Source organism: Numida meleagris, chromosome 1 (assembly GCF_002078875.1).
Source record: "Numida meleagris isolate 19003 breed g44 Domestic line chromosome 1, NumMel1.0, whole genome shotgun sequence".
In the NCBI taxonomy this organism is placed as follows: Eukaryota; Metazoa; Chordata; class Aves; order Galliformes; family Numididae; genus Numida; species Numida meleagris.
Window position 1 is genome coordinate 56472759 of NC_034409.1, and position 18113 is coordinate 56490871.

General features: G+C 43.7%; 1 protein-coding gene across 1 annotated transcript; it reads left to right on the top strand.

Annotated features, from left to right (window-relative positions):
- Window positions 1237-16281, top strand: LOC110394053 (poly [ADP-ribose] polymerase 12-like). Its single transcript, XM_021387684.1, has 12 exons — window positions 1237-1883; window positions 2468-2603; window positions 3548-3842; window positions 5267-5362; window positions 6511-6634; window positions 7912-8107; window positions 9708-9828; window positions 11304-11400; window positions 12966-13044; window positions 14221-14351; window positions 15018-15166; window positions 15947-16281. The coding sequence occupies exons 1-12, from the start codon at window positions 1252-1254 to the stop codon at window positions 16219-16221; spliced, it is 2331 nt and encodes a 776-aa protein (XP_021243359.1). The 5' UTR covers window positions 1237-1251; the 3' UTR covers window positions 16222-16281.

An 18113-nucleotide genomic window follows, 5' to 3' on the forward strand; every position in this document is an offset into this window, starting at 1 on the left:
CTCAGTGTACTTGTCCAGCTTCTCATTTTGTCACTCCCTTCCTGATCTCACAGGGGAAGCAGGAAATAAAAAGAAACAGGGGGAAAGTCAACCAGATGAACCTGCGCACAACAGAACCTGACTGGCCAAAGAAGGAAACAGTCCAGCTTCTTGTTCAACGAGACTCACTGTCAGCTCCCACAGTGCCCCTGCCTGCTGCTGGCACTCCAGATTAAATAATGGTAATTTGCACATTAGTTTACAGCACACTTCCGAATGAAGGTGACAAAATGATCCAAAGAGAAAAGCACATAAAAAATGAAAACATGATCCCCACATCATACATCTTATGCACTCACTAAGTATGAGCTCTACAACGACCTGAAAGGAGGTTGCGGTGAGGAGGAGTCAGCCTCTTCTCCCAGGTAACAGTGATAAGATGAGAGAGAATGGCCTTAAAGTTGCACCTGGAGAGGTTCATGTTGGATACGAGGAACATTTTCTTCTCTGAAAGAATGGTGATGTGTTGGAACAGGATGCTCAGGGAGGTGCTGGAGTCACCATCCCTGGAGATGTTCAAGAACCTTGTGGCTGTGGCACTGAGGGGTGTGGTTAGAGGGCATGGGGGGGATGGGCTGGTGGTTGGACTAGGTGATCTCAGAGGTTTTTTCCAACCTTCATGGTTCTATGATTGTATAATACTATGGTTTTCCACTGTGGATAGCAGCCCCATACTCCTCCAGGATAGGTACCTGAGAGTTATTTCTCCCTCTGGGACATAGTTGAATGTCCTTTTGGAACCATTAGTAGACTTATGTCCTTCTCAGCTGAGATTTTGAATTTTTCATAGCAGTCGCAGACTCCTGCAGGGTAGATGCCCAAGAATATTTCTCTGTTCGAAATGTATTTGTATGCCTGATAACTGATTGTACCTCGTGTTCTGCATGGTTAGAAGCAATTTACTTTCTAATGTCACAATTTTTCCTTTTAGATATCTCCTCTCTGGTGACAGCTACAGGACCCGAGGGAACGGCATGGAGCTGTGTCAGGGGAGGGTCGGGTTAGGTATTAAGGAAAGGTTCTTCACCAGAGGGTGGTGAGCATGGAACAGGCTCTGCAGGGCAGTGGTCATGACGCTGAGTTTGCCGGGATTCAAGAAGCGCCTGGACAACGCTCCCACACATCGGGTCTGATTTTTGGGCGGTCCTCTGTGGAGCCAGGTTTTGGATTCCACGATTCTTATGCTTCCAGCTGGGGTCGTTCTACGATTCTATGACATCACCAAAGCCCCGAGGTGATACCGCCAGCCCCATGAGGGCAGTGAGGGGTGCTCAGCCGGCTGAGTGCCCCCGAGGGCGGTGGCGGGGCATGACGGCAGCCCACGCCGAGCCAGGAGCTCTCCGCTCCCCGCCCGGCCAGCAGGGCCTCAGCCGCTCCACAGCTCGCCCCTTGCCGCTGGCTTGGCCGCCCAGGCGGCGGTTTCGCTTTCGTTTCCTCGCCCAGGAGGCGAGGGACCGGCGGAGGCGGAGCCGCTTCCGCGCCCGGCCCGCCGGGAGCGGCTCTGTCGGGGGAAGGCAGCCGGGGCCGACCATGGCGCTGGACACCCAGGCGCTGAGGGCGCTGTGCGCCGGCGGCGGCAGCCTGGAGCTGGACGAGCTGCAGCGGCGGCTGCCGGGCCGGCCCGCGGCGGAGCAGCTGAGGGCGGTGCTGCGGAATTCGCAGCGCTTCACGCTGGTTCAGACGCCCGACGAGGCTGGGGCGGCGGCGGCGGAGGCGGTGCTGGTGGTGGCCACCAGCGCGTTGCGGCTGTGCCCGGAGCACGGCGCCGGCTGCCGGGGGGGCTGCGGGCGGCTGCACCTCTGCAAGTACCACCTGAAGGGCGTCTGCCGCAACCAGCAGGCCAGGTGAGGGCGGCGACCTGCGGGGGGAGCGAGGGCTTTCGGGCCTGGAATCGGCGGGGCGAGAGGAGCCCTTCCTCGGGGCTCGGCCTTGCGCCGGCTGTGCCCTCCCCGGTGGGGAGAGGCTGTGTTCCTGCCGCGTCCGTGTGACGAAAGTGCTTCCTGGGCTCGTTTCTTTTCCTCTCCTCGAGGCAGAGAGGCAGCAGAGGTTGTTCTGCTTCCACCGCTTCCTTTCCACCTCACCGTCGCTTCCCCGCAGGGCCCTCACCTGCCCCAGTACACACTCAGCTGTGTTGGTTTGGGTGGCTGAGGGCATTTTCTGCCTTTTTGGTGTTGTCCCGTGCACAGGTGTGAGCCGCAGCTCAGATATGCCAGTGCCGTCGGGCTGCAGTAATGCTGTGAGAGCGGTAAATCAGAAGTTGCAAGGGAGTTATCCTCAGAGTAGTCATGTAATCATGTAGTTACATTACAAAGTAGTACTACTGATTTTTTCTGAAACTAGCTAACTTGGCGTGCTGTTAGAATCGTTTAGTGTGATATAGGTGGAGTACCAAACTGTGCTCATATGTTATACTCATTTTGCTTTGTAGGAAGGAATGCAAGTTTGTTCACGACTTCTACTCTTCCCATAATCACTCTGTTCTCAGACAGCACGGACTTGACACTTTTAGCAGTGATGAACTTCGCCAGCTTCTGCTCCAAAATGACCCTACCCTCCTACCAGAGGTGAGCACTGTGTGACTGTTCTTTGTGCCCTGTTGAGTGACCATCACAAAGTGGAAGAGGCATGGTGTTAGCTGGAGGCACTGGGTATCCATTTGGTTACCGCAATCCAAATCTAACGCATGAAATCTGCAACCTTTGTTCTCCTACGTAGGAGGAGGTAGGTAGAGGTAGGTAGAGGTAGGTTCACCCTGGCTGGCAGCACGTGCACAGCTGCTAGCTCACTCCCGTGCCCTCGCGGAATGGCTGCAAGAAAATAGGAAGAAAAAAAGTGAGAAAATAAGATAAAGACATTTTAATAAGAGGAAAGGAAATGGAGTGTTGCGAAACCGCACCGCTCACAAGCAGACCTATGGCCTGCCGGTCTCTAAGCAGTGTCTAACTTGTAGGAGGGCATCCCCCAGCCCTTCAGATCTTGTTGCTGAGCGTTATGTCATATGGTGTGGACTGTCCCTTTGGCCAGCTTACCTCAGTTTTGTCCTGTCTGCAGTCTCGCCTGCTCCAGTCTGTGGAGGGAAGATAAAGCTTTGGCCGTGGTATGTTATCAGCATTTTGGCTTCGCATCCAAAACACGGCAGTGTATGGGCTGCTGTGAAGAAAATTAACTCCCTGCCAGCCAGACATCGTTCTTCTTACCATCAAATTCACATTGAGGAAGTTCGCTATTCCGAAACTAGAAAACCAAAAAGTCACAGTAGCGACACAATAAAATCCACTGCCCTACATGTATGTGATTTAGAGCAAAATACCATTTGCTTGAGAATGTCTCTGACGTGGTTGTTGTCTGCGGAACGATCTTTCCAGACAATAACAGAGAAAACAGGAGGAAGAAACTTGTACATCTTCTAAATGCAAATTTAAAAATGAAGCTTGAATTCAAACAGTCTAGACGAGCATATTCTACTTGAATCTTTAAATTTTCTTTTTTATTTTCTTCCCTACCCAAGGTCTGCTTGCATTACAACAAAGGCGATGGACCTTATGGATCTTGCACCTTTAAAAAGATCTGCACCAAACTGCATATTTGCCAGTACTTTTTGCGGGGACAGTGCCGATTTGGCAGCAGCTGCAAGCGATCCCATGACTTCTCAAAATCAGAATGCTGTGAGAAACTGGAGAAACAGGGAATGAGCCCCGATGTTATTCAGAAACTGCCCTCCATTTACAGAAATATGTATGCCATACAAAATAGCAAGGGAAGCAGGCATGACACAGAAGATAACAAGTCTTCACCATGCAAAGGTAAATAGATCGTAATGTCTTTTGAAAACATCAGAAGATCGCTGTAGTCACTATAGTCACATAGATGCCATTGAAAAAAAGAAATTTGATTTTCATGTCTTGATGTGTCTTTTAGGATGTCATTGGCAGAGACATGTCTTAAATTGAGGCAAAGTGGATTTCAGGGCCTTATAGATGCCTGATAAAAGTCCTTGGTTTTTATAAAAAATCCTTACATTTAGAGTTAGAAAAGCATAATGGAAACTGAAGATAGCGAGATCTGTGATATTTCTTTGTGAAAATACATAAACAAGGGATAGAGAACTGTTTAAAACTATGAACAACTTTCTTTTCTCCATTTCTTTCTTTAAAGTAGCTGTCATCTAGCACAAGAATTCACTGACAGCAGCATCCTAGTTGTTTCTCAGAGATGCAGTTTTTTATTTTATTTTGAAGTTACTTAAAATTGTCACTTAGTATAATTTAGCAGGAAAGCCAAAGGATAACAGAATGGAAAATGCAAGTGTGTGTATGTTCATCTTTGCTATTCTCCTTGCGGTTTCATTGTTCTTCTGATTTACGGAAGTATCAAATTTTGAAACTTGACATTTACAGCTGCCTATGTTGAACAACTATGTAGTATCCACAGATAACTCAGATCCATCTAGAAATGCAGAGGCTCTGGATTCCATTCTTATTTTGTGGTGACAGCTTGAAACTGCGGCTACCAAAGACTTCAGTGTCTTTCCAAAGCTGAACACAGGTATACACAGATCGCTCTGAAAGTAATGCCTCCTATTTATTTCCATGGAAACTCCAATAGAGACAAAGAACACAATAACACTATTTGATAGAGCAAATTCTCAGCAACACAATTTTTCAGCATAATCACCACCGATAGCTGTGTATTTTCACCAGTGATGAACAAGAGCCTGCATGCCGCACTCGTAAAGATTTGCATGACCATCCAGAACATGGCTTGTTTTTCACATTGCTGTCACCACTGCTGAAACGCACCACCCACCGCCTCATTGTGCTTACATCCACTGTTTGGTCTCCAGAGATGTTCAGCAAGCATTGATGAATGTCAGTGGGTGCCATTTTTTCCTGCATGGAGGAATTCATTGACACACCTGTGCTTCGTATGCACTTCCATGTCAGACACCATTGTGTAAGAGTGCCCCTCTGCTGTCATCTGTTGCATGGCAACAACATGTAATAATTGGGATAAAATGGGATATTGGTGGGAAAGTTCAGCCTCTACTGTCATGTCACCAACATCTGCCTCCAATGTCCTGGGCCAACATCCTAAAACAGGAGGCATTACTTTCAGAGCAGCCCTTGTAAATAAACCCTCTGTTTCTAGGCATTTTCTCATAGCTACACTTCTAAGAGAACTTGTTGAAACCAGAGTACTAATAAGGTTTATAATTTCCTCTCTCTAGAGAGAAAACACAGCTCTAGCCAGGAGTCCACATCTACCAGTAATGAAGTGGAACAGATCTGTTTGTATAATCTGTACAGAAGTTGTATCTTTGAAGGTAGGTTGTGACTGCAGCAAGCTCAGTCTATTTTCATTTTTTGAGAAAGTGATAGAAATCTTTCACTGGAAAGAGAATCTTATCCTTATCTGTAGTTAAATTGTGTTGTAATATTGAATGCTGATATGAAAGTTTAACAGATGAAGAGTTGTTTAGTCTTGCCTTGAAATGTCTAGTATTAGCCTATTTTTTGAGATTGGCTGCTTCAGCTGGGTTCACCTAAGGGACTGCAGAATGGTAGTGATCCTTCCTGTTTGCAAATAACTGCAAAAGATACTCTGAAATCTGTTTTCTCCCTTGTTTCTTCTAGCATTCTTCTGTTTCATCTGTCTGAGCTCTGTATCCCTTTGAAAACGTTCTGACTTGTGCAGGAAAAATGCTACTTTTGTTGGGATGTCCTTTTGTCATCTTTGTCCTTCTTGGTGTTCTTGAACTTGGTACCTCTGTGAGGTATTGCACATCTTCTCATATGAAGTGTTTTCTTGACTTTCCGTGTTGTTATGTCACCAGCTGCTCTACAGTGAAAGCTAGTCTGGAATTTGTGCAGACGTGTGCTGGTGATTGGTTCGTCACTGCTATTGAGGAATGACTGCATTCTGGCTCTTGGAATGATTTCTGAGTGATACCTGCGATGCCACAACCACTGTTTTGTTCACTAGTGGACTAGAAACTGGACCCTTAAGGCTGTTGACTTATTGAGCCATCTCCTATCCTAAAACTGAGTGCTATTTTTTTAATCAGTACCACCATGGGACTAAGTGGTTAATCTTTCATATTTGGGTCTATGCTGTTAATCTACATTTGAAATAATAGACTTATATGAGCTTGTGGTCTCAGTTATTGTAAATTTTTCTCTTTGAAACTGAGGGCACAGCTCAGTCCTTTCCAACTGAGCTTGTTAACAGTTTTGATGAACGAAGAAAATCTAGTGCATGCAGAAACTGACCTTTTGCCTAAGCTCAAAAATTAAGTGTTGCTTGATCATGCTGAAAAATTCAGTACTGCTGCTTGCAATGATTCCATAGCTGAACACTTTCCATAGCTATGCATTTGATACTTTCACCAGCTGGGTGCGTGTGCCTGAAATGTTGGAGTCTTCCTCACAGACTGTAAAAATAATGCATCTCTTTTTTTCCTCACTTTTATAGACAAGTGTATCAGAACTCATTTTCACTTGCCGTATAGATGGCAGATCTCTGATGGTAATACCTGGAAGGACTTGGAGAATATGGAAGAAATAGAGAGAGAATATTGTGACCCCAATAACGTCAGGTATAAATGCTTAGAAGTTTTAATAATGTTTGGAGTTTGCCCTCTGGATGTGCAATAATGGACCAGGCTCTCCGCAGCTATAAATGGCTGCAATTCTAATTGCATTTGGTATTCTGCTGACCTCTCTTTCTTAATCTGCTGTTGCTTGAGTTCTGGCCCATTGTGATTTATTTGTATGTGGGTCTGTATAGGACTACTGGGTTACCACACTTGATCTGACTGGGATGGAGTTAAAAATTTCTTTTTAGCAACTCGTACAGGGCTGTGTTTTGGGTTTGTAACTAAAACACTGTTGATAACAGGCCAGTACTGTAGCTGTTGCTGAACAGTGATTGCAAAGAGTCAAGGTTTTCTCTTTGTTTCCCCACTTGGCTCCATTCCCCCCCACGAATGTGTAGCTGGGGGTGGGCAGGAAACTGGGAGATCTGACCTGAACTGGCTGAAGGGATATTCCATGCCATATAATGTCATGCTCAGCATTAAAACCTCAGCTAGGCGAAGAAAGCTTGAGTTTTTGGTTTCTAAGGTGGCTGCTGTTCAGAAACTCACTGAGCATGGTCTGCCCGTGGCAGGCGTTGAGCATTTTGCCCTGATTTGATTTTTTTTAATTACTATTTATTCATTTGCTCTCCCTCTTTCCTTCACTTTTTAAGATGTCTTTACCTTAATCCATGAGTTTTCTTGCTTTTGCTCTTCCTATTTTCTCCCTTCTGTCCTGCAGGGGCAGGGAGGGGGAGTGAGCGAGCAGCTCTGAGGATGCTTGTCTGCTGGCCAGGGACACCCTACCATCGTGATTGTATGGGTCGGATCCATAGACTGTAGTATTTGTCACTCTGAAAAATTGTATAACTAGTTTCTACTGCTGCTACCATAGGAAGTCTTAATTCTGGGTGGAAAACCACAGATGTATGATTGTATCACATGTACTTTTAAAAGCCGTCTTTGGTTAGAGCTTGTCAATACACAGTTTGATCCTACATGATTAGAATTAATCTTCCCTTTCACTCTTTTATATGGAGGATGAGGAGGTAGCATGGGATTTTCTGTCCTCCCCGTCTGCCCCATCCCATGCTGTGGAACCACTAGAATACCCTGGGTACCTGAAGATGTAAAACGTGTACAAACACAAGACAGAACTGAGATTGCTGTGGAAACTACAGATTTGTGTTCCGATCTTGAGTGATGCTGAATGAATTTGCAGATTTGTGGTGAGCTTCAGAATCTATATGTAAAAGTTCACAACGTTGTTTTCTTTCTTCCTTTTTTTTTTTAAACAGATCTTCTAGACCCATTTCTGATCGTAGCTTTATCTTGTCATACATCTCTTTTGTGGATATGCAGACTGGGTTAAAAAAGGTCAGACGTCTTTCCACAGCCTCCTCTGTGACCAAACCACCTCACTTCATTCTTACAACAGAATGGACTTGGTACTGGAAAGATGAACATGGCATGTGGCGGGAATATGGAAAAAAAGTAAGTGCAGAGAAATGAGGAGAATCTCAGCTTTGTGCTAAGAGTGCAGAATTACTGGGAAGTGTTTACATCCTCTCTTTTGTCACGCCCTCTCTCCCTCCATACACTTCAAAGATGGGCTTTAAAGGAATAATGAGTTGTTTTTCCCGCAAATATGACTAGTTCAGGTGGGATGAGTCACTGCTGAGTCACAGTCGCTATTGACAAGTAGTTCTTCAGTGAGTCCTGTCAGATAGGATCACATTAAATACTTTCTTGTCACTGCCTCTAACTAAAACTTCCTTTTCTGAGATTCCAGTAGCACTCTGTGTGTCTTTGTTAAGGTCTGACTGGTGAATGTGCTGTCTCAGTAATAGTGCTCCCTGCAAGCACTGTACTATGTAACTTTGTCTTTGTAATACTCCTTGCTTTTTCTTAGGGGCAGTTTCCCTGCTTTTCAGCTGCTTAATATATTGTTTTTGCCCGAGCTACTATCATGCATCCCCTCCTAGTGAGTGACACAGGCAGGCTGGTAACAACAGACAAGGAGAAGGCTGAGGTACTTAAGACCGAGGCAAAGAAGTTGTTCTCTGATTACTGCTCGTCACACAGCCCTTAAACGTTTGGTTTGGAAGGAGGGGACTGGGGAAGCAACTTCCCTCCCACTGTAAGCGAAGATCAGGTTTGTGACCACCTGAGGAACCTGAACATCCACAAGTCTATGAGTCCTGATGAGATGCATCCCAGAGTCCTGAGGGAATTGGCTGATGTAGTCACCAAGCCACTCTCCATGATATTTGAAAAGTGGTGGCAGCCAGGTGAAGTCCCTGGTGACTGGAAAAAAAAGGCAACATCACACCCATTTTTAAGAAGGGTAAAAAGAATGACCCTGGGAACTACTGACCTGTCAGTCTCACCTCTGTGCCGGGAAAGATCATGGTGCAGACCCTCCTGGAAGGGAGGTGATCCTGCCTCTTTGCAGAGGTGAGGCCTCACCTGGAGTACTACATCCAGGTGTGGAGTCCTCAGTACAGGAGAGACATGGACCTGTTGGAGCACGGCCAGAGAAGTGCCACAAATGATCCAAGGGTTGGAACACCTCTCCTCTGAGGACAGGCTGAGAGAGCTGGGGCTGTTCAGCCTGGAGAAGAGAAGGCTGCGAGGTGACCGGAGAGCGGCCTTTCAGTATCTAAAGGGAAGCTACAGGAAAGAAGGGGACAAACTCTTTAGCAGGGTTTGTGGTGATAGAACAAGGGGAAATGGCTTCAAGCTCAGGGAGGGTAGATTTAGGCTGGAAATAAGGAAAAAGTCTTTTACAGTAAGTGTGTTAAGGCAGTGGAATAGGTTGCCCAGAGATGTGGTTGATGCCTCATCCCTGGAGACTTTCAAGGCGAGGCTGGATCAGGCCCTGGGCAACCTGATCTAGCTGTGGTGTCCCTGTTCATTGCAGGGGAGTTGGACTAGGTGACCTTTTAGTGTCCCCTCCAACTCTAAGTATTCTATTATTTCATGCACAAAGTTTGCAGCCTGCAGCCACCTTATGATACTTGTTGATTTTTGAACTTGCTAGTATGTAACAGACCAAGAGAATCTTTTTTTTCTTCTGGTTTTGGCCTGATAGCACAGTGATCAAGTAGCTGCCACTGTAACCAGTGATGACCTGGAGAAAGCTTACACAGCAGGAAGTTCTCCAAAGCTGAACTTCAAAGCAGGAGTGCACGAATATGAACTGGATTTTGGAGGTATGTCCCATTTTTTTAAATTTATTCTTTATTTTATTTCTCTCTTTTTCCCTCTCTTCCAGGTAACTTATTGTTTTAAATATGTTAATACAAGAGATCAGGTTTCCCTCTTGTACCTCTGACCCCTCTGACCCTCAGTTGCTCGTAGAGACAGAGCTGTTATCAAAGTTCTCGTAGCTCTGGTAAGAGCTGCTAATACAGCAAAGTGGCTTTCCTACTCCTCCAAACCTTTCGTTTTTAAGGGTTTCTTGTTGTAGGTTTAAAAATGTGTGCCAGCAAGTCAAAGACTAACTTAATTGCCCTTGTTACTAGTACAAGCACTAAGACTGGGAAGCTTCTGGAAGATGTGGCATGCTCTCACTCTCTCTCTGAAGATGAGGCCTCAGTTCTGTTGGCTGCTACTGCCTTTTAGTTGCAGGGATGATGTGATAGCACCTATGTGATGATCCAAGATCAAGGATAACTCTGAAGCTCACTTTGCTGTGATTTGTCTCTGGTGGTGGTCAGTAAAAACAAATGCCACACAGGCCTGTCACACCTGTCAGTTATAGAGTTTGAAATTTACGAATATATGGAGGAACACAGTATCTTGATTGCAAATTGAGGAGGAGGGGATACAGTCCATGGCGCAAAAGTACCTTTTTTGTTTCTTTTAACAGAGATCCTTTTTGTTTAAGATTAGCTTATAGAACAATGAAGGCAAAATTTCCCTAGCTGTCAGAGCCTATCATGACTTACAAAGCTAAGAGCGAAACTGAAACTGGAATCCTTCTTCATGAGCTATACAAATAGACTGTGGGTTCCATAGCCTATTCTCATTTCCTTGTATGCTGCAATAAGAAAAGCTTGTTGCCTTTTTTCAGCATTTTTGACAAAACAACAAATTTCACTGTGCTGCAGAGACTTTCTAAAACATTTTGCTGATTGTTCTGGTTTTGGATGAGGTGATTTTCTTCAGAGTAGCTGGTATGGTGCTGTGTTTTAGATTTAGGATGGGAATAATGTTCATAACAAAGCGATGTTTTTATTGTTGCAGAGCAGCGCTTAAACTTAGTCAAGGGCCTTTGGCTTCTTGTGCTGCCCTGCCAGTGAGGAGCTGGATGTGCACAAGGAGCTGGGAGGGGACTCAGGCAGGACAGCTGACCCAAACTGGCCAAAGGGATTTCCCATACCAGAGGGCGTCATGTGGAACAATGCAACTGGGGGAGTTGGCCAGGAGGGGCTACTGTTGCTTGGGGACTTGCTGAGTGTGGGTGGGTGGTGAGCACTTGTGTTGTGCTTCACTTGCTTTTATTCTTGTTTTCTTCCTTTTCTTATTAAGTTGTCTTTATCTCAACCCATCCAAGGTCTTACACTTCTTTTTTTTTTTTTTTGGATTCTCTCCCCCCATCCCACTCAGGAGCGCATGAAGGGCTGCGTGGTGCTTAGCTGCCAGGATAAAACACAACATTGTTTGTTTTCTTTTTCTTCCTCAGCCATGACTCAGAAAAATCTTCGGTACAGAACAGAGAGAAAGGTTTGCAGAAGACCTAAATTTGTGTCCCAGTCAGAGGTCGAAAAGATAAGAAAAAGGTAAACTGCAACTGCGTGTTCTGAGGTGATGGGTATAGTGCATTGGGAACAGTTTACAGTGCATAGTCTTGAAGAAGAGTATTAATAAGGTGAAACAGAACTGTTAAAACAATTTTAAAGAAATTGAGAGAAGGGACATACCTTTGTTGCAACAACACCTAGCCAGGGCAGTGTTCCAGTCCAGACAAGTTGAGGCCAGGCAACTTGGGAGCCTTAGTGTTGAAGGAATTTTGGACTTCACCACAGAAAGTGTGCAAGTGTAGAAGATAATTCAACATATCGCAGTGTTGTATGGAGCTGCTTATAGCAGGGAGCTATTTTATTAGAGCATCTGATACAGATGGAAGCAATAAAGCGTATGCGCACTAGCCTTTTCTGACATCTGAAATGCCTTTTCAAAGCTGGGTATGAGTTCAGAAGCAATTATTGTGAGAACAACCAGAGGATCTGAGAGGTAAGCAGTAGTTGGCACAGGTGGATCAAAAGGTAGAATTCTGCAAAGGGAAAAGTTTTATGTAATTCCGTATAGCAGCCAGCTTTTTTAATGCATTCCCTTGCAGCACACTGATTTAAACACCACAAGAAGGAGCAGCTAAACATCCTAGCTAACTGAAATGGTGGTGGAAGAAATGGGAGGGTCGTATCTGTTCTGTTTCTAATGTACTGATATGATAGTGGATGCATTTTTTTATAGCGAAGTTATGCATACACTTATATGTAGCGAGGCTTTCATGTGTACATTCAACTCTTTACAACTAAGAAAACTAGTTTCATGTTTAGTTCAGTGTATGTCAAAATTCTTTGCTCGTTTGGCATCTTGCTTCCTGCCATAAGTCTTGACGTAACAATGTGGAAATATATTTTCAACTACTGAACAGAAAAGACAATTCTGAAAGTTTCTGAGTATGTTAAGTTGCCCATTTCCTCCCTTGTCTTGGCAAAAATGCTTAGTATCATATTGTCATGGCTTGATGGCATCTCATTGGTATTCTACACCATAACATCACGCAGTGCACTGAGAGTTAAGGAGTTAATGCTGCAGTTCTATGGGTTGCTGATATTTCCAGTCCCTTAGTCTCAGAAGAGAAGAATGAACGACAGCTCCCAGAAGATTTCATTTTTCCGTTTCCGTTTTCCATTTGGAGGGAAAGATAGAACGGGCTGGGAGTCACGAGACTTCCCCCTCTTTGCTCCCTGGCCGCTTCGCCAGAGTAGAAGAGTAAGGTCTTCGGTTTTGGAAACTCTCTCTTTTTCGCATTTTATTTATTAGCTTCAATTTCAATCACATTGTATTATATTGTATTACCTCACATTCCACTACTATATTTAGGAAACTAAGTTGTTTTTGGTTTGTTTTTTTTTACTTTAGCTTGCTGCCACTGTTCTTTCTCATCCGGGCCCATCTCCCTATCTTTTCTCTTTCCTGCTTCCCCCTTTCCCAGGGCATGGATCTGTGGGTACCTTCACCTCCTTGTCATAGAAATTAGGCCAAACTGTGACACTTATGTACACAAAATGTAAGGATTTCTTTTAATTATCTTTTCATACTATCTTGTACTCTACAGGGGCTTTAAGAATACAGAAGAATTTAAGAGGATTCCACCTCACTGGGACAAATCTGCTCTGCCTGAGCTGGGATTCAAGGTTTGGAGCCTTTTGTTTCATTTTTCCGTCAGTGTTCTTGCATGCAGGTTTGTTAAATCCAGTGCCTTTGTAGGTGACTGCTTTGTGAGTAATGTAATGCAGAGGTGTCTAGAAGTTTGAGCCTGATGTCACACTGGGCAGGCAAAGAAGTGAAACCAGAGCCAAGTTTAAACTAATGAATAGTGATAGTATAACCGTGGTAGCATTGACTATCACAGTCACGTATTTGTCCCAGTCCTTGGCAAATTTGCCTGAAGGCAAATTACAGTATTAGCAAGACTGTTACTGATGCCCAAGATGTTTAGTTTTAAAGAAGTTCAACATGTCCTGAGGCATCAGAAATAAATCATGCTTCTAAACTTCAGCGTAGCCAGGCCCTGAGGTTTATGTAAGTAGACGGCTGCACATCTACGGAGCACCTCTGAAGTCAGCAGAGTTCAGATTGCTGTGAGGATGACAGCATAACTCCAGTGAAGTGAACTTTTGTACCTCTGTAACACACCCAGCTAATAACCACGCCGTTTACCTTTGCTGACTTTCTGCCTCCCTCCACCACCACCTCAGTCAAAGACAGTAATTACACCTACAGAAAAGATCTGACATGAAGCTCTGTAAAATGTAAGACAGGCGGTGTAGTTTGTGTTCATTGGCCATAGGGAAATATAAACAAAAAACGCTTAAGGTGCATGGCTGTTGATTTGCCGCAACAAAAATTTTCTGGTTTTATTTCTTTTTTAGGGACTTGGTTTAGTGGGCAATATGGGTGGTAGGTGGATGGTTGGACTGGATGATCTTAGAGGTCTTTTCCAACTGTTCTATGATTCTAGGTACTGATTACTTCTGAGTACTTGTGTCTGCATCTGTTGAACAGTACCTTTGTATCTTGGCCTAGATAGTAAAAGGGATTGTTTGCAAAAAAGCATGCAGCTCCTTTAACATCCTTTGGGCAAGCAAGCTGGGTATTTTAACCCCCAGGAGTTCCTGTTCCCTAGCTGAGTTCACTTTTATTCAGTAGGGATCTCTAATCTGCCTTTTTTTCCAAAAAGTATTTTTGCTGCTCATATCTCTTTTTCACAGAAAAGACTTTAAAGGTTTGAGTGGTCTACCACTAGGTAGAGTGGCTTTGTTATGATTTAGTAAAAGATGAGACCAGTGTTTTAATCTCTTTCCATACAGCTGATTGATCTTGACAGTTCTTCTGAAGAATACAACAAAGTCAAGGGGGACTTTCAACGCACAATGCCAAAAACACACATTAAAAGGATTTGTAGAATTCAGAACCCATCTCTCTGGGAACTGTATCAATGGTATGTGTAAAATACTGCTCTGGTATGCATGCATGAAGTTTGTTGTCTCTGCAGTTAGTTGTATGCTACAGATAACCACTCATTCCTGAAACGCAGCTGCATTTCAGAATCTGTTTCCACTCCCCCATGGAAATACCTCATCAGAATCAGCAATGTCATTAAAGAGGTACCAGCAAAACCAGAACTCAGTTAAGACTTAGAGCTCAGAATATTCAAATGAGCTCCATGGGAGGGGCTGGTTCTGATGTCTGCCAGGCTTGCGTCTAGGGCAGCTGCTTTCCACTGAAGCCTTGAAGCTGGACGTCAGCCCCATCTGCCAGAAACACTGGTTTGTAGCAGGTCAAAACTGAAACAGCTTTCAAAATTCAATGCAAGACTCGCTGAGGGAAAGCCTTAACATGAACTCCCGTGTTTAGCAAAAAATTAAAGGTAGTTCCCCCACACCCACCAAGTAGTGAATGGAACAAAACATTTTCAGTTATTACATATCTGGAGGCATTTGTGTACAATGAAGGCGTGTTTGTACCCAGCTAGAAAACACAGTATCTTGTTTACTCACAGCTTAGGCCTTAATGTAAAGGTCTTCAGAGTTTGTCTCTGAGTGCTAGTACAGCTGGAACCTGTATAGTTGCTGTGGAACTACAGTGATGCTGCTTCTCGTTACAGGCAGAAGGAACAAATGCAGAAGAGCAATGGTGGAAAGACAGATGAACGTTTCTTATTTCATGGAACCAGTAAAAAACACATTGATGCCATCTGTCATCAAAACTTTGACTGGAGGATCTGTGGCCTTAATGGGACAGTCTATGGCAAAGGTTGTTTTTCAGCTCCTTCGTTAACTTTAGGCTTGCTGAAAAATACTCAGTAGTCACTGCAGATGTGTAAAACTAGAAAGGGGACACTTGGCCAATCTGGGGCTGATTGTGGACAATACTGATGGCTTTCACAATGATCATTTGGAGCTAAGGCATAATGGAAGGCCTTGGCCTCTGCGTTCCATTCTGTTATGGTCCACACCTACTTCTGTTCCAATTTCTTCTAGTTCCTACAGAAGGCAACGTGGAACTATATGGTTGGGATTTTTTTTGCCAGGAACATAAATACCATCCTAGTTACAGGCTTTTTGCCTTACTAGGAAATTATAGCCACCATCATGTGTACAGGAAAGGATCAGCAAATCAAGAGAACAAGCCAAGAGAGAGGCTGACTATCCACTCACCCAGCTGAATACTTAGGAACTCTCAAAAGTTGTTCTAATGAGTATTAGTAGCCTCCATCAGGAGAGGAACCTGTGTCAGAGTGGGGAGGGTGGAAGTCTGGAGTCAGAAGGGAAGCCTTTGACAAAAAAAAAAAAAAAAAATTATATATTTTATTACATTTACATTACCTGTTCGGCTTTTTAACTTGCATGCTATCAAAAATAAAAGCGTAGGTAATATACAGTGGTCATTTTCACTAAGAATGATAGGTAATGAAAGGTAATTCGTGAACTGCTCCGTGGCTTTTGGTTGTTGTGCATTTGCTTTTACACTGTATTCTTTCCATCTCTGTAATGTCGGTGTCTTACCAACTCTGTCTTGATGTCTTTTCTGCAGGAAGCTATTTTGCAAGAGATGCATCGTATTCTGACATCTACTGCAGGGAAGGTTCGTGCGCCAAGACCATGTTTCTGGCACGGGTGTTGGTGGGAGAGTTCACTGTTGGTAGATCGAGTTATGTTCGCCCTCCCCTGAAGGACGACCAGAACTTCTACGACAGTTGTGTGAACAGCTCTTCAAACCCTTCTATCTTTGTCATCTTTGAGAAGCAGCAGGTTTATCCGGAGTATCTCATAGAATACTTGGATCAGGCATGTGCAAGAGTGCTGTAGCAGCAAAACTGGTCATCGTTATGTGTAGCTCAAATAAACACTATATTTGTCTTGACGTAACTAAGAAAAGTGATTTCTAGAAGTTACACAGTTGGGTAGATGAGCATTCAGACATTTATTCTATCCTTTCTGTGCTATGGAAGTCAAAGCGTAAAAAGACAGGATATTTTAGAATTAAAATCCTGTCACTGTTTTAGTGGGTGTCAGCTTTTCCTGTACTACAGTGTTCTGAGGCTTCTGTGCTTTTACTAGATGGATTCACTGATAGTTGTAACACGAAGACTGGCTATAACTGCCAAGTTTAAATAATATTCAATTACAGTTGCTTCAGGATAGATCTTTACCAGTGTTCACTGTTCAGAGGCTGCCCCCTTCTACCTTTTTATCTTTCGACTCAGAATTTGATAAAACCTGCTTTTTTAGTAGTTTTCTACAGTAGCAGACGTTAAATGACACTGTACAGTCTGTCTCTTGTACTTAACTCATTGCCTAAATTCTTAGCAGCACTGTTTTTCTGTCCCTACTTAATCTTCACTAACAGAGCTGCAAAAATTAAACCTTTGTTGAGAAGGAAGAAGGACTTAAATCACTCGCTGATTTTCTCATTTAAAACAAGTAACAAAGTTATGAACCAGAACAAGGGTTGCTTTGAGGTGCTGTAGTTAAACCGCTGACTTTACCAATAACTACTGTACTTCAAGTTTGTGAGAGCACACATTTATAATGACTTTCGCTGTGCCTACAAATGAGGGAGTGCTGGCATATGCGGAGTGAGGAGATGAGAAAGTGGCTCACCTCATACAAGAATATTACGCTTGGGAGTGAAATGCAATGCGTGCACTGCTTAGTTTACAGTACACTCTTTCTTTGAAGTATCCTTATGATTCTGTTATAACTGTTGTGAAAGAATGAGTCTCTCTTGCTTGTACTGATGTATTTAGTCGCAGGGGATGCACTAGTTACCTACGCAATCAAGGTGTCTGGACTTCCTTGCTGGAGAAAAGCATTTGACTGTGAGTAGTCTTCAGGTGCAGAGCTGAAACTTTTAATAATCTCAAGACTAAGTTGAATCTTTAATTGCTCTCAACAAAAGACGCTATATGTTACTAGTGCTGAGCAGTCAGTACATGCAGATAAACAAAAATCTTGAACTATCAGGCGTTTCTCAGGATGAAAGCTGCTGATGCATAGATACTTGGCATCCTGCATTTATAGCTACGTTAATGCTTCTAAAAGAGTACCTGCTAGCTACAGATTACCACACAAACTTTAAGATGTGTTCGTTTATGACAAAAAAACCTTCTCTCTACCTCTACTGTAGAAGCACTTCTTTCCAATTCACCTGAATCCTGATTGACAGGTGGATGTTGGGCAACTTTGTATTACCTGCACTGTGAGCTTGGAGCTGACAGTTAGCCAGAACAAGGATGTGCAGAAGCTCTTTTTATATGAACTGTAAAGCCAGCAGCACAAGACCTAAATGAAAATACCCCCAGTCATGTTTAAATCCAGGAAGTACATGGGAAAGCACGTTGGCTGTATTCTTTCTCTTGAAAGATATGTAGTAGAACATGCATGATAAATCTTATGGCAGCATTCATTGAGGGCAACATGGTGTATGAAAACTTGAACTACTTGTGCAAAGTAAGATTTACTGCCAAAACATGTTATCTGTATGTTCATGGCAAATAAGAATGCTCATGGCATGTCTTTCTTGCTCTGAACGTAACCAGCTATTAACTGACACAGCTAAAGCCATCGTTCCATGCTTGACCTAACTGAAAAGTGTGTCACCCTTTTGCCAGGAAACATGCAAAAAGTTGAGAAGTTTTTAACAACAATTTTGTTGGTTATTTCATATAAAAACAAGATTTTTTAAACTTTTATTCGGG

What these genes read in the sequence shown, in the direction of transcription:
- LOC110394053 (XM_021387684.1), top strand. Translation starts at nt 1,252, where the DNA reads ATGACATCACCAAAGCCCCGAGGTGATACCGCCAGCCCCATGAGGGCA. An exon ending in TGTGACCCCAATAACGTCAG is followed by an intron (nt 6,635 to 7,911) that starts GTATAAATGCTT and finishes TTTTTTAAACAG; the next exon opens with ATCTTCTAGACCCATTTCTG. An exon ending in TGCCTGAGCTGGGATTCAAG is followed by an intron (nt 13,045 to 14,220) that starts GTTTGGAGCCTT and finishes CTTTCCATACAG; the next exon opens with CTGATTGATCTTGACAGTTC.